The sequence below is a fragment of the Diaphorina citri genome, unplaced genomic scaffold (assembly GCF_000475195.1).
Source record: "Diaphorina citri unplaced genomic scaffold, Diaci psyllid genome assembly version 1.1 scaffold2618, whole genome shotgun sequence".
Classification (NCBI taxonomy): Eukaryota; Metazoa; Arthropoda; class Insecta; order Hemiptera; family Psyllidae; genus Diaphorina; species Diaphorina citri.
This window is the reverse complement of record NW_007380036.1, coordinates 26,178-38,312: the sequence shown is the minus strand read 5'-3', so window position 1 is coordinate 38,312 and position 12,135 is coordinate 26,178. Positions and strand designations below refer to the sequence as shown.

The 12,135-nt window shown below is 36.7% G+C and overlaps 1 protein-coding gene across 1 annotated transcript in view; it reads right to left on the bottom strand.

Annotated features, from left to right (window-relative positions):
* Positions 1-3,983: 3,983 nt before the first annotated feature.
* LOC103519234 (actin-related protein 2/3 complex subunit 3) overlaps positions 3,984-12,135 on the bottom strand; it is an 11,740-nt gene continuing 3,588 nt past the window's right edge. Inside the window, exons 2-3 of the mRNA XM_008484321.3 lie at positions 5,281-5,414; positions 3,984-4,939 (exon numbers count right to left, since the gene is read on the bottom strand). Coding sequence (XP_008482543.1) covers positions 4,805-4,939; positions 5,281-5,414 — 269 coding nt within the window. The 3' untranslated portion in view covers positions 3,984-4,804. The remainder of the gene's footprint in view (positions 4,940-5,280; positions 5,415-12,135) is intronic.

Genomic DNA, 12,135 nt, shown 5'->3' with positions numbered 1-12,135 from the left:
GAAAAGTCTTGTTTACTCCAGCAGTAGTACTACTATCCTTGTGTTGTCAAATTCCTCAAATATCACACAGAGGATAAAATCAACCATACCATCGTGCTGGGATTGAACCCGGGCCCTCGCCTGACGGACGTTACCAGGAAGCCGAGCGTCTGATACATAACAAACAACGCTGGGAGAGAATCCCCGCTACCGGTCTTTTTGTTAGCTTAAATTCTCCATACTCAAGATACCTTCATAGACTCGACGTAAAACTCGCTCTTCCACATTATACAGGTTCCTTGTTGACCACATAACCTATAAAAGAAGCTCAAAACGCGAACTCGTGAGCTGGTAGATAGGTGGTCCGTTGATCCATTGTGATAACGCGTCAATTTTTGTTTAATGTACTAATTGCCCTGACTAGGCTGTTTAACGCCTTACTCCGCGCACTCTTCTCGAAAACATCAATGTCCATTATTTTTACTATTTCAGTTATATTCCAGTGTTCGGTACTTTCAAATTTAGTGAGTTAGTAACCAGCCTGTGTGCTATGCTTCGGTAAGGTAACAGTGTCAGCCTTGTAAAGAGGCTAGACCGCGGGTTCGAGAATCCGGCCCGGGGCGGGATTTTTATGCCCTGAACGTGAATAAGTAATGTTCGTTTCCGTACAAAGGCAGGGCTTCTCAACTATTCATAAGGTCCCAGTTTATACATTTACTTCTTTGATGTTGAGGGACAATACGAACTTGCTGTTACGCAGATTCGCCTCTCTATTCGCATGAAACTCTATAAATATAATAATAAAAACATAATAAAATAAAAATATAGTAGATTAATCTCTTCATATTGATAAATTCTTTTGCTTCCATCTTTTCTATCAATTCATTTCAGTTGTTAAATAATAATTTTGCATAGTGTAATGTATGTTTCAACGAGATCTGATTCTCAAATACTTGGCTAGAAAACCAGTACGAGCCCTTCAGGCTATTGTGAATACCACTACAGATATGACAAAGAGAAGACATAGATGACAGTCGCTCTACAAGCAAGAACTATTTCAGATTATTTTTTCGAATTAGTGTGAATTACAAATATTACCGTGAGATAGAATAAGTCTCAGTAATGATCAAACTTGTGAGGCTGATTATATCACCATATAATTGACGTAAAATAAATTTCATAGGTGGTGAAGTGATCTAGCGCAAGCAACTACACGAACAGAACAGTTGCCGAACTCTGTCAAACAATATTCGAGTTCGAATAACGCTGCTTGCTGGAAAATCTATGAAATTATGAACGACCGGATAAATGATGTTATTGCGTATAGGTTTTTGACAGTCGAAATGTGTAAATATGGGATAAGGAATCACCTTGTAGAGCTAGTAAGATAGAATGTTATGGTAAGAACACGGTGGCAAGAACGCAACTTTGTAGGTTTATTTCAAGTCACATTTATCAAAAGGCACTAATCTTGAAGAATGCACAACTATTTGGAAGGTTAATTGGAAAAATTATTTGAAATATTACACACATCACATATCTGTTCAAAACAAACAAGTCTCTATACACAGAAAAAAGACAAAAAGATTCTATAGAATTGGGACTAAAACGAATAAGCACTAAAAAGTTTTTAATGGATCACATATAAAACACTTTCAGGTAGTGTCGTTCAAAGAGACTATAGGTTTTGTACAGTACCAAAAGAGAAAGAGGACTAAAAAAAGAAGGAAAATAATAAGGCACTATTAAGAAGGACAAGGGACACCTGCAAAACTATGTCAAAATGGCACTTGATAATAAATAAATCACAAAGAAAATTAAAGATAACTTCAAGATATTTCCTAATCACTTATTACACAATATCAAAACACAAGCAGAGCTTCAGAAGACAAGGGAACACTGCTGCGAAACTATGTCAAAAACGTCATTTGATAATGAAGAACGAAAGAAAAACACACTAAAAACATGAATGACGCGACTCTTGGCTAATGTGGGAAAACAAAACTCAACATATATGAATAAGACAACAAGAAGTTTATCCTCTAAAGGCCCAAGCACTTTTTGCGTTTTGTATGCCTAAAGACCCAGGGTCCAATATTTTGGACATTTACTTTGTAGGCCTAAAAGCCCAGAGCTGCTGACTGGTTTGTATGCTTAAAGGCCCATGTCCAATATTTTGGACATTTTGAGTTGTTGCATTTTTTCCCCTCTAGAGCGTAGCATACTCGATATGAACTAATTTTTATTGTTTTGTTCAGTTGGTAACATTGTTAGCAATCAGTTTTAGAGGGAAATTTTAAAAATTTCAAAAACATTTTTAATTTTTTTACAAAATAGTGAGGAGGAAGCTCAACGTTTAGGAAGTGACCATTACTGGTAAGTATTTTTGTATTAATGTTTAAAAAAGCTTTGCTTCTTTACATCTTCCCTGTTATTGAGTAGATTATGAGCTTTTTAATGATAAATTGACCTAGTTTTAACAAAACCTAATATGTTTACCACAGCCCTAAACATTGTCCAAAATTTTGGACACTGGGCTTTTATCAGTACAAACTTTTTGCCTTGAGATAATTTTATGTGTACCTATGTACCTACTTGTGATGAACTTTGTTTCTTTTTTTTTTAAGTACAATTTTTTATTGTCCTGTCAAGGACGCATAGGTCTCATTTTATTTATCAAGTTCTTTTTTTTTTCATTGATTTCTCGTTACTTACCTATACTTTTGTGTTCCCTATTGGAAGTGTTAATTTTTATTTATTTTTGACAATAAACCATCATTGAACCAATTAGTTTTGGAAAATTGCCTTACTTCTTTATTTGTTCGTTAAATAAATTGTTTTATTATCCCTAGTAATACAAACATGTTAAACAAAACTAATAAGTAGAAGGGTCAATTCATATCATTTACCTATACTAGGTACAGAATACAACTTGGGATTTTGTATGCTTAAAGGCCCAGTGTCCAAAATTTAGGACATTTTTCAACCCTAAGAAAACTCGAGTAATTATTGAAAAATGGAAAAATTAATTATGTGTACATGGGCCAAAACACTTCTACTTTAAAAATATCTAATACTTATTTTATTTCAAAAACATTTTTTTCTTGGGCTTTTAGGACTACAAAACAAATGTCCAAAATTTTGGACATTGGGCTTTTATGACTACAAGATACAAAATTATGCTGGGCTTTTATGACTACAAAAAAAATGTCCAAAATTTTGGACACTGGGCCTTTAGAGGTTATTGTCAATGGAAATATTGTGGAATCGTGGATACGACTCTGGTTGTATGGTTGATCCTTGGGCCAACACTAATGGAAAAAAATGATATTGAAAAAGTTCCAAAGTCAATCTATCCCAAACTTTTTGCACAGTGTAGTTGTTTTACAAAAGTTCCATTGTTACACTTATAATTTTGTTTATTTCTTTAGTAATTAGTTTTTAGATTTAGCCATACATTCGAATTTCAGTTATGCAATAACTTTTGTGTTAAAAGACTTTTTACTCAACTAGGTATACAATATTTATTCAATGTTCATAGGTAACTATACTATATTCATAGTATATTTACTCGGCATGGACTTTTTTTAACAATGGCTTGCAGTTGTACAAGCTAAATGCTGACTATAAATTACTTATGACTATTTTTTACTGATTTTAGCCAGCAAAAGCAAGGGAAGACACGAAAGTTAATGCGAATTCCTCAGCAGCACAAAATTCCTTTTATTTTTTAGTATACATAGGTAGGCTACCTAAGTACCTATCCTATCTGGTTAAATATTTTAACAATGTTGATATATATATGGTTGGTAACTATTTTGGAAAAAATCTAGTTACGTATTTAAATACTATTCATATTGTCGATTTTTTGTTTGGCAACTATTTTGACATTATAAAGATGGGACAGTGACACGTCCCATCTTTATTATTGTAATACTGTCGATTTTTTTGGTTGGTAACTATTTGTGAAAAAAAAATCTAGCCAATTTTTTTGTTGTAAATAATTTTTTTTAGGTGATATGCAAAAAATATAATTTTTATTGTAATATGAAATCCAATGGTTACTATTATTATGACAAGCTTGTTTTTATCCAATAAATCAAATTCCTTTAGTTTTTTAAAAATGACAAGTAAATGTTTTTTTTTTTTTTTTTTTTGCATTGGACCTATAATCTGAGGTAACCGTCAGTTTAAATTTAACTCAATCTGATTGGCTAAATAGTTTGAAATTAACCAAACAAGCTTAGTCCAAGAGTAAAACTAAGTTTGATTTTGATCCTGGCTGTAGGTGATAAAAACTATTGAGAGGGAAAGAGCAGAAAACACAGGATTTTAATGGTAGATAAACTTTCAATTATGAGTATATAAAATTATAAAAACATTTGTTTGTAATAAATACTATGAAGGAAACATAAAATCTAAAGTAAACTAAATAAAAAGGATTTTTACATCAAAATAAATATAGACCTCTTGATGGTCGAATGAGGTAAGTTTTGATATCCGATAATTTGTAACACGTTCACAGTACCTATAAAGTTTTTATTATTATTATTTTTTTACTGGACCAAAAAGCCAAAAACCTTTGATCATCTTACTTTATATGGGTTCCAGCCAAAACGCTTTACAGGGAAAAACATAGCTTGATGCGAAAACCCATAAAGAAGCTCGGTACCTCGCGTCATTTGACGACAATGCCGTTTTTTTTCGCTTCAAAGTGACAGGATTCTCCCCAAGGAGCTCTTCCACTCAACCACTGGTTTAAGTGAAAATATTTACGAAGAGCACATTGCAAAATTTCTCTCAGGAACAGCCCAATGATCACAGTTTACGATTGTCCCAGGGCAGTGAGAGATTTGTCCATAAATCGTTTCTTCGAGAAGCACAGCCACCACTTGCTAGGCTTTCCGTCAGGCGTGTTGAACACTCGCTCACACACTCGTAGTCCTGTCTCCTGACGAACCTGGAAGCAGAAAATACATTAGTGGCCTGTGGAAGCAAGTGTGGACGTCCAAAGCAGAATCTCTTTGGTTGAATCTTCTTCGCCTTTTCCCATGTTCAGATGGGGTCAGCGTTTGTCATTGGCCTCTCAATCAGCTTTAGAGTGATCGCTTAGAGGCCAACTGGGTTTTTGGCTAAAGAAAATTTCCGAGTGGATGCCCTTTGCACTAAACCTTCGCTATTGATATAGCATAAAGAAATTTGGACTAGTCTACTCCCTGTTTATAGTCCCCTAGCTAGACACTGATCTACTCTTTGGTTGAATCAAAAAAAAGTTGCATAATAAAATACACCTCTACTTACCTGGGTCAGATAGTTCTTCATAAGGTCTGCCTCGTTTTGACTTTGTGGTTTGGCATAGACTGAGTTGAGAGGGAAGCCAGCCTCTCCAGGGAGATCAAATTTGGCCAATGCTAGGGAGTACATTTCATTTTGACCTAAAAATAAAAGAATTAAATTTTGTTTGTTAATTTTATAGTCTTCCTCTGTGTCCTTTTTATTTTTACAAGGGCTTGGTAGCTCAGTGGTTTTGTACCTATGAATACCACTTCTAAAATTCAAAACATTGCTCCTCTATGAATCCAATGCCTTAGCCCTTAGCACCTACATTACTAGGACTCGATTAAAAATAATTGCAGTAATAGCTTGCATAGTTAGTAAAAGATAAAATAATCGAAAATTGTCACTGGGAACATAGTAAAAAAAAGAAGTAATTATCAAGTACTCACCTTGGGCTTTGGTTGGACATTTTTGCAGTTTTTTCAAACACTCGGTTATATACAGTGTAATGTAAATCAACAATCTATCGGCTTCACTTTTAATTACAGGTCGGCGTGTCACAACAACGGGGTGTGGATTAACGCAAGCTGTGTGTGTAAGGAAGGCTACCACGGGTCGAGGTGCGAGCTACACCTAGCCTGTTATAACTACTGTGTGCGGGGCACTTGTGAGGTCGATGTGAGTGGGTAAGTGAAGATTGAATAAAATGGAATAGACTTACCTTGTTTATCAGTGCAATAGTCCTAAACTAAAATGGACGCGGCACATAAGGGATCAGGAAGAGACCGCCTTAACATATACCTTTAATTTGATATATAGGTCGACCAGGTTTGGATAAGTCCTTCTATGGGGACAGACAGACCATTTTCGTGTTCCTGGTAAAAAGACCTTTAATTTGATATATAGGTCGACCAGGTTTGGATAAGTCCTTCTATGGGGACAGACAGACTGACCGACCGACAGACGACACCGAAGCGAATACAATAGTCCGTCCACTATACCTTTTATTATTAGTAATAATAAAGGAAGGACGGACTAAAAACCTAAGCATCCCAATAAGGGAACTTTTGAATTTATCTTAGTAGAAAAGGCTATAGACTAGTCTGGCTGAGGGACTATAAACAGGGAGAAGACTAGCCTAAAATTCCTCACGCTATATGCGAAGGGCATCCGACAGACGACACCGAAGCGAATACAATAGTCCGTCCACTATACCTTTTATTATTAGTAATAATAAAGGAAGGACGGACTAAAAAGATACCTTTATGGGCCATACACCAGGGTGATGGTCTTTACTTATGTTTAATTGGCTCGTGCTCGTGCAGAACCGCAATTAACATCGTGAAGACTTGTGCCTGTTTTTTAAAAGCAGAGAGAACCCTTTGAAAAACTACCAGCTGGCTAGGCTGGTCAGGGTTAGTTATTCTTCTCCCTGTTTAAAGTCCCACAGCTAGACACTAGTCTACTTTCTGCTTCATGTCCCTTAGCCAGAAAATTGGTCTGGCTGGGCCATGTGGTTGGTATGTAGTTATGTCGGTACAAAATGTCAAGATAGTCATGTCCAGTGTTGTCTATATTCTGCTCCAGGATGTTAATGTTCAGATCTCCCACCAGTAAACATCTACTATTTTTTATTTGCTGTAGGAATACGTCCAACTCCTCAAGGAATGTTGTAGCATTACCGGAAGGAGATCTGTACATTGTAAGTAAAGTTAGTTTTTTGTCTTTTAGCTTCAAGTCTAGTCTTAAACAGTTTGTCATTGTAAAGTGGGTCAGTTCTTCAGTTTGTAGGTCGAGGTCATTTCTTGCGTAGACAGCAATACCCGAGGATTCATTGAATTGATGTGAGGTGAAACAACCAGTGTAACCTGCAATAGAAAAAGAATACGGGTAAGAGGGGTGGTGCCAGGTTTCTGTAAGTATAAGAATGTCTATTTTTGAGATAAGAGGTGATAAAGTAAGCATTAGCTCATTGAAATGACATCTTAGTTTTCCAATATTCATATGGAAAATTCCGATTCCATTTGAAGCCCAGAATTGCTGAGAGTCTGAAATAGATTGAAAAATTTCACAAGCTTGAAGAATATTATCTGGAATTATTTCTATGATATTGTTACTCATGTCTGGTGTTTGAAGGTTTTATATAAATAACTAGTAGATATTGAGTCATATTCTTGTTTTATACGAGAATCCGGGATGTATGAGAGAATGTATGGGCTATAACAAAATTTCATAATTGAGGTAAATATGTATTTTTTAGGCTTTGATTCAAAAACTGAAAAAAAGGAAGTTTCTTTTAAACCTGTATTTTCATTAACCACGAAAATATTTTCGAAAAAGGTATTATAGATGAGAAGGAATGATAAAAGTAGAAAGAAAGGTTGATGATATCGGGGGTTGAATAAATAAAACAAACAATTGATTAGCAAAAAATTAAATTTTAGAAAAACAAAAATGGACAGAATAAACGGTGAGGAAGGTGTCTTGTTGATATCTACTTGGAGAAAGTTGAGGAAGTGGCAGATAGGTAATCATCTGCATTCTCACTCAGTTGAGGAGGGACGAGTGTCATGTAGGTTTCCAGGTCTCGCACGTTCCGGATGACGTAGATGCGTGAGGATTCATTCTTCCTGATCATGATCTTACAATCTCGGACCCAAACGAACTTATACCCATTCGCCTCCTTGAGCTTCTTCGCCTTGAAGAGAAGGTCTTGATTGGCCTTAGTTAAATGCTCGTTTATGTAGATTTTCTCCTTGTACAGTTGTTTGCTACGGGATGCAGTCGTCCACTTGTCTCTCACGGATGTGTTGGAAAGTCTCACTACGATCGGTTTAATCTTGTTCTTCGCCAAAGTGTTGACCCTGTGCGCTTTATGCACATCTTTCATGCAATCTGGAATTCCAAGTTTGTTTCCCAGGGTTTCTATAATTTTGTACACATCTTCATTCTTCTCTTGTTTTACTCCATTGATGATAATATTACTAATTCTTTGTCTTTGTTGTAGGGTTGGGACATCGACATCGATGTTTTGAAAACATCGATACATCGGAACAAAAACATCGATGTCAACATCGATGTTTTTGATTACGATACATCGGATACTCGATATATCGAAGTTTAAAAACATCGATGTATCGAACATCGATGTTTTCGTCTCGATGTCCCAACCCTACCTCTGACTACCCCCTCTTACGGAAAATAAAACAGGGTCAATTGTACTTGGCAACTTGGAATTCAATCTGTTCGTTCAACATATGAAAATGACGAAAAACCATGAAACACACTATTTCGTGTAACATAGGCTGGGCGGCGCTTTCGAACTCTTGACGTTCGCACGCTTGATAAAATCAGATAGACATTATTGAGAACCATATGATTGAAGCGCCACTGCCAGCCTAGTTCTCTTGGAGGGCAGCCCGTCTGCCTTGTAAGCGCTAGGCCTCGGTTAAACATTATCCTATTGCCAAGTGTAATTGACTTTACTCTAGAATTTAAGAATTAGTTTTTAAGTAATATTTCTTTTTCAACTGGCTGTGAATTATTTTTTTCTAATGGGCAATGTCCGAGTGCACCCCGTATTCCAAGCAAACTTCGACATAGCCGGGCATCGAACCCGGGACCAAAAAACTTCCGACTTGGCCGGGAATCGAACCCGGGCCTCCGGTGTACCCACTTGGAGGTTGTTCATTTTACAAAGTTGACATCTCTTCAAGTCCGCGAAAGGGTGCATTTCTACATACCATGCCCGAATATTATGTTATATTAATGTAATATCTACATTACACCTGAACCAATGTTCCATTTTAACATTCTAATGGTGGATTTCACCAATGACTTAATGAGAGATTTAAGTAATGGAAGAATTTTCTATCGTGAAAAAAAGTTTTTAATAATCCAAAAACGAGTTTTTAGTGATTCAAAGAGGAGGAGTTTTTAAAAACTAATGTTTGGATCATTAAAAACTTCTTTTTGGACCATACGAGTTTTTAGTGATCCAAAGAGGAGGAGTTTTTAAAAACTAATGTTTGGATCATTAAAAACTTCTTTTTGGACCATTGAAAATTTTTCCATTAGTGAAATCTCTGATTAAGTCATTCGTGAAATCCACCATAACTTTACGACAAATCATGTGTATAGGGTGCCTTTTGTCCCCTTGCATTGGGTAGAGTTGTCCTCTACTTTTGCCTTTAAACTGTTGTTAGAGACACTACAATGTCAACTTCTGTTAGAGACACTACAATGACTTCGATTTTATGTATACTACTAACTATACTCTTAAGAATCTGTACAAAGTCTTTTTTTTTTTACTTTGTACAGACCTCAGGGCTTGCCATGTCGTATTAACTGAGGATTAAAAAAAAGAGTGTTTCACCGCCATTTTTATTTTTTTAGCAATGAAAAAACTGCTACATTAGACTCACGTGGCCTGTGTCTTAGCATGCCCATCCCGTGGTATGCCTCTCATCAGATGGGCGAGAAGAGACACAGGGATTGAGTGCAATCCCCTAGCTTGCCCTCAGTCCCGAGATAATGCGAAATGGTAAACCTCGGCATAAGTCGTTTAATTAGATTTAAGTTCACTGTTATGACACGCCAGGTCCCGATGGAATACTGAAGTTGAGCAATGTCGAGCGTGGTTCGTATCAGGACGGGTGACCGTTTCTGTGGACCATGTATACTACTAACTATACTCTTAAGAATCTGTACAAAGTCTTTTTTTTTTTTTACTTTGTACAGACCTCAGGGCTTGCCATGTCGTATTAAACTGAGGATTAAAAAAAAAAGAGTGTTTCACCGCCATTTTTATTTTTTTAGCAATGAAAAAACTGCTACATTAGACTCATGTGGCCTGTGTCTTAGCATGCCCATCCCGTGGTATGCCTCTCATCAGATGGGCGAGAAGAGACACAGGGATTGAGTGCAATCCCCTACCCCTAGCTTGCCCTCAGTCCCGAGATTATGCGAAATGGTAAACCTCGGCATAAGTCGTTTAATTAGATTTAAGTTGAAGTTATGACTGTTTAGTCTTAATTGCCATTGTGAAAAGTCCTATGGCCAAGACCATAACGTGTTTAAACTTGGTCAAGTTTAACTCTTCGAAGCAATCTGGTTGGCGGAAAAGATCAACCAACCAGATTCCTTAGTCCAAGAACTCTGATTTGGAACACTAAAGTTGAGCAACGTCGAGCGTGGTTCATATCAGGACGGGTGACCGTTTCTGTGGACCGTATATTGCCAATCTAAACTTGAATCTGAAGACTAGAATATTTATTTTATCTACTAGATTTTTAGTTGTTTCACAAGAGTTCCACTGTTATAGGTACACTGGGCTGCAATAATTTGGGATAGTTTGCATTTTCTTTACTGTGACAGATAGGTACACAACAAGCAAGGCCGCCTGGAAGAGGCTGACAAGAAACGCCGACCCTATTTAAATGGGAAAGGGCTAGGAAGGTTTATCTACTAGATTTTTAGTTGTTTCACAAGAGTTCCACTGTTATAGGTACACTGGGCTGCAACAATTTGGGATAGTTTGCATTTTCTTTACTGTGACAGGTACACAACAAGCAGGGCTGCCTGGAAGAGGCTGACAAGAAACGCCGACCCTATTTAAGTGGGAAAAGGCTAGGAAGAAGAAGAATGTGACAGCCTGAGATATTGTAAAAGAACACTCAAATAAGCATCATTCAATAGGATAAGGAAAGTCGTGTGATGTTCACACCAGATTTTTTTATTTTTTTTTTACCAACCTAAGTAGGTATCATTTATTTGTCTATTCATACTGTCCATATAACTTGTATATTCATTCATTATTTCTTTTTGATTTCAGTTTATTTGATTCTGCTGAAGAAAGATATAAAAAGCTGAAGGAAGCCACACAAGGTTTTGTCATAATACAAATTGGCATAACAACATTCAAGTACATTCCCCAAGCAAACAATTACGAAAGTAATGTGTACAATTTTCAACTATGTCCCAAGTGGTATGGCTCTGACGACACAGTTCTTTTTCAGCGATCATGCTTGATCTTCTTATGTGCTCACAAGTTTGATTTCAATGAGGTAAGTTTCAGAGAAGCTTCCTGTTTCCCCCTCTCTGGAACTTGGAGTGGATGCTCCAATTTTCCTGGCCTACAATAAAGTAGAAAAATGAAGCTCAGGAGGGTGGGTTATGGGGGGGGGGTCTGAGCCCCCCTTATCCCCTAAATATAGCCCTGGTAAGTATTTGGCATTTAGAAGAAAAAAATGGCTCCTTAACATTGTGACGCTAGGGTTACAAAATGGAAATCCGGGCCAAGGCCCGGAAATAAAAAGGCGATTTAAACTAGCATAACTGACAATGTAACTTATCTTTTTTTATTATTTCCAAATATCCAAATAGTGGAGGTAGGTCTCCAAAGGTAAGTATCCAAATATATGTAAGTATCCAAAAAAAATATAATATGCCAGTCGGCTCCAAAATGAACTTTTGAGAAAAATCGAAATAATTTAATAATTAATTAATTAAAATAGAAATAATATCAAATCACAGGGCCTTGCTCTTTTACCTTTCCAAAAACCATTAAACTTCGCTCCCAAATTACCTCTCGCTCTTAGCTCCACCTAACCTACCTCTTCTCGTCCTATTCCATACTCACTTCACACTCTCACGCTCTCTTTCACTCGAACTCACTCAAAATATGAGAAAACCAGATGGGGTAGGAAAATTAAAATAAACAAAAGGGAAAAGAGGGATAGGAAAAGGAATGGAGGAGCAATTGATTATAAAAGGGGAAGAATAGGGGAACAAATGAACAACAATAATGGGCCAGCCCAAACAGGTGGGAAATTCCGGGATGAACAGGGAAGAAAAATGGGGAAAAGCGGGAACAACGGG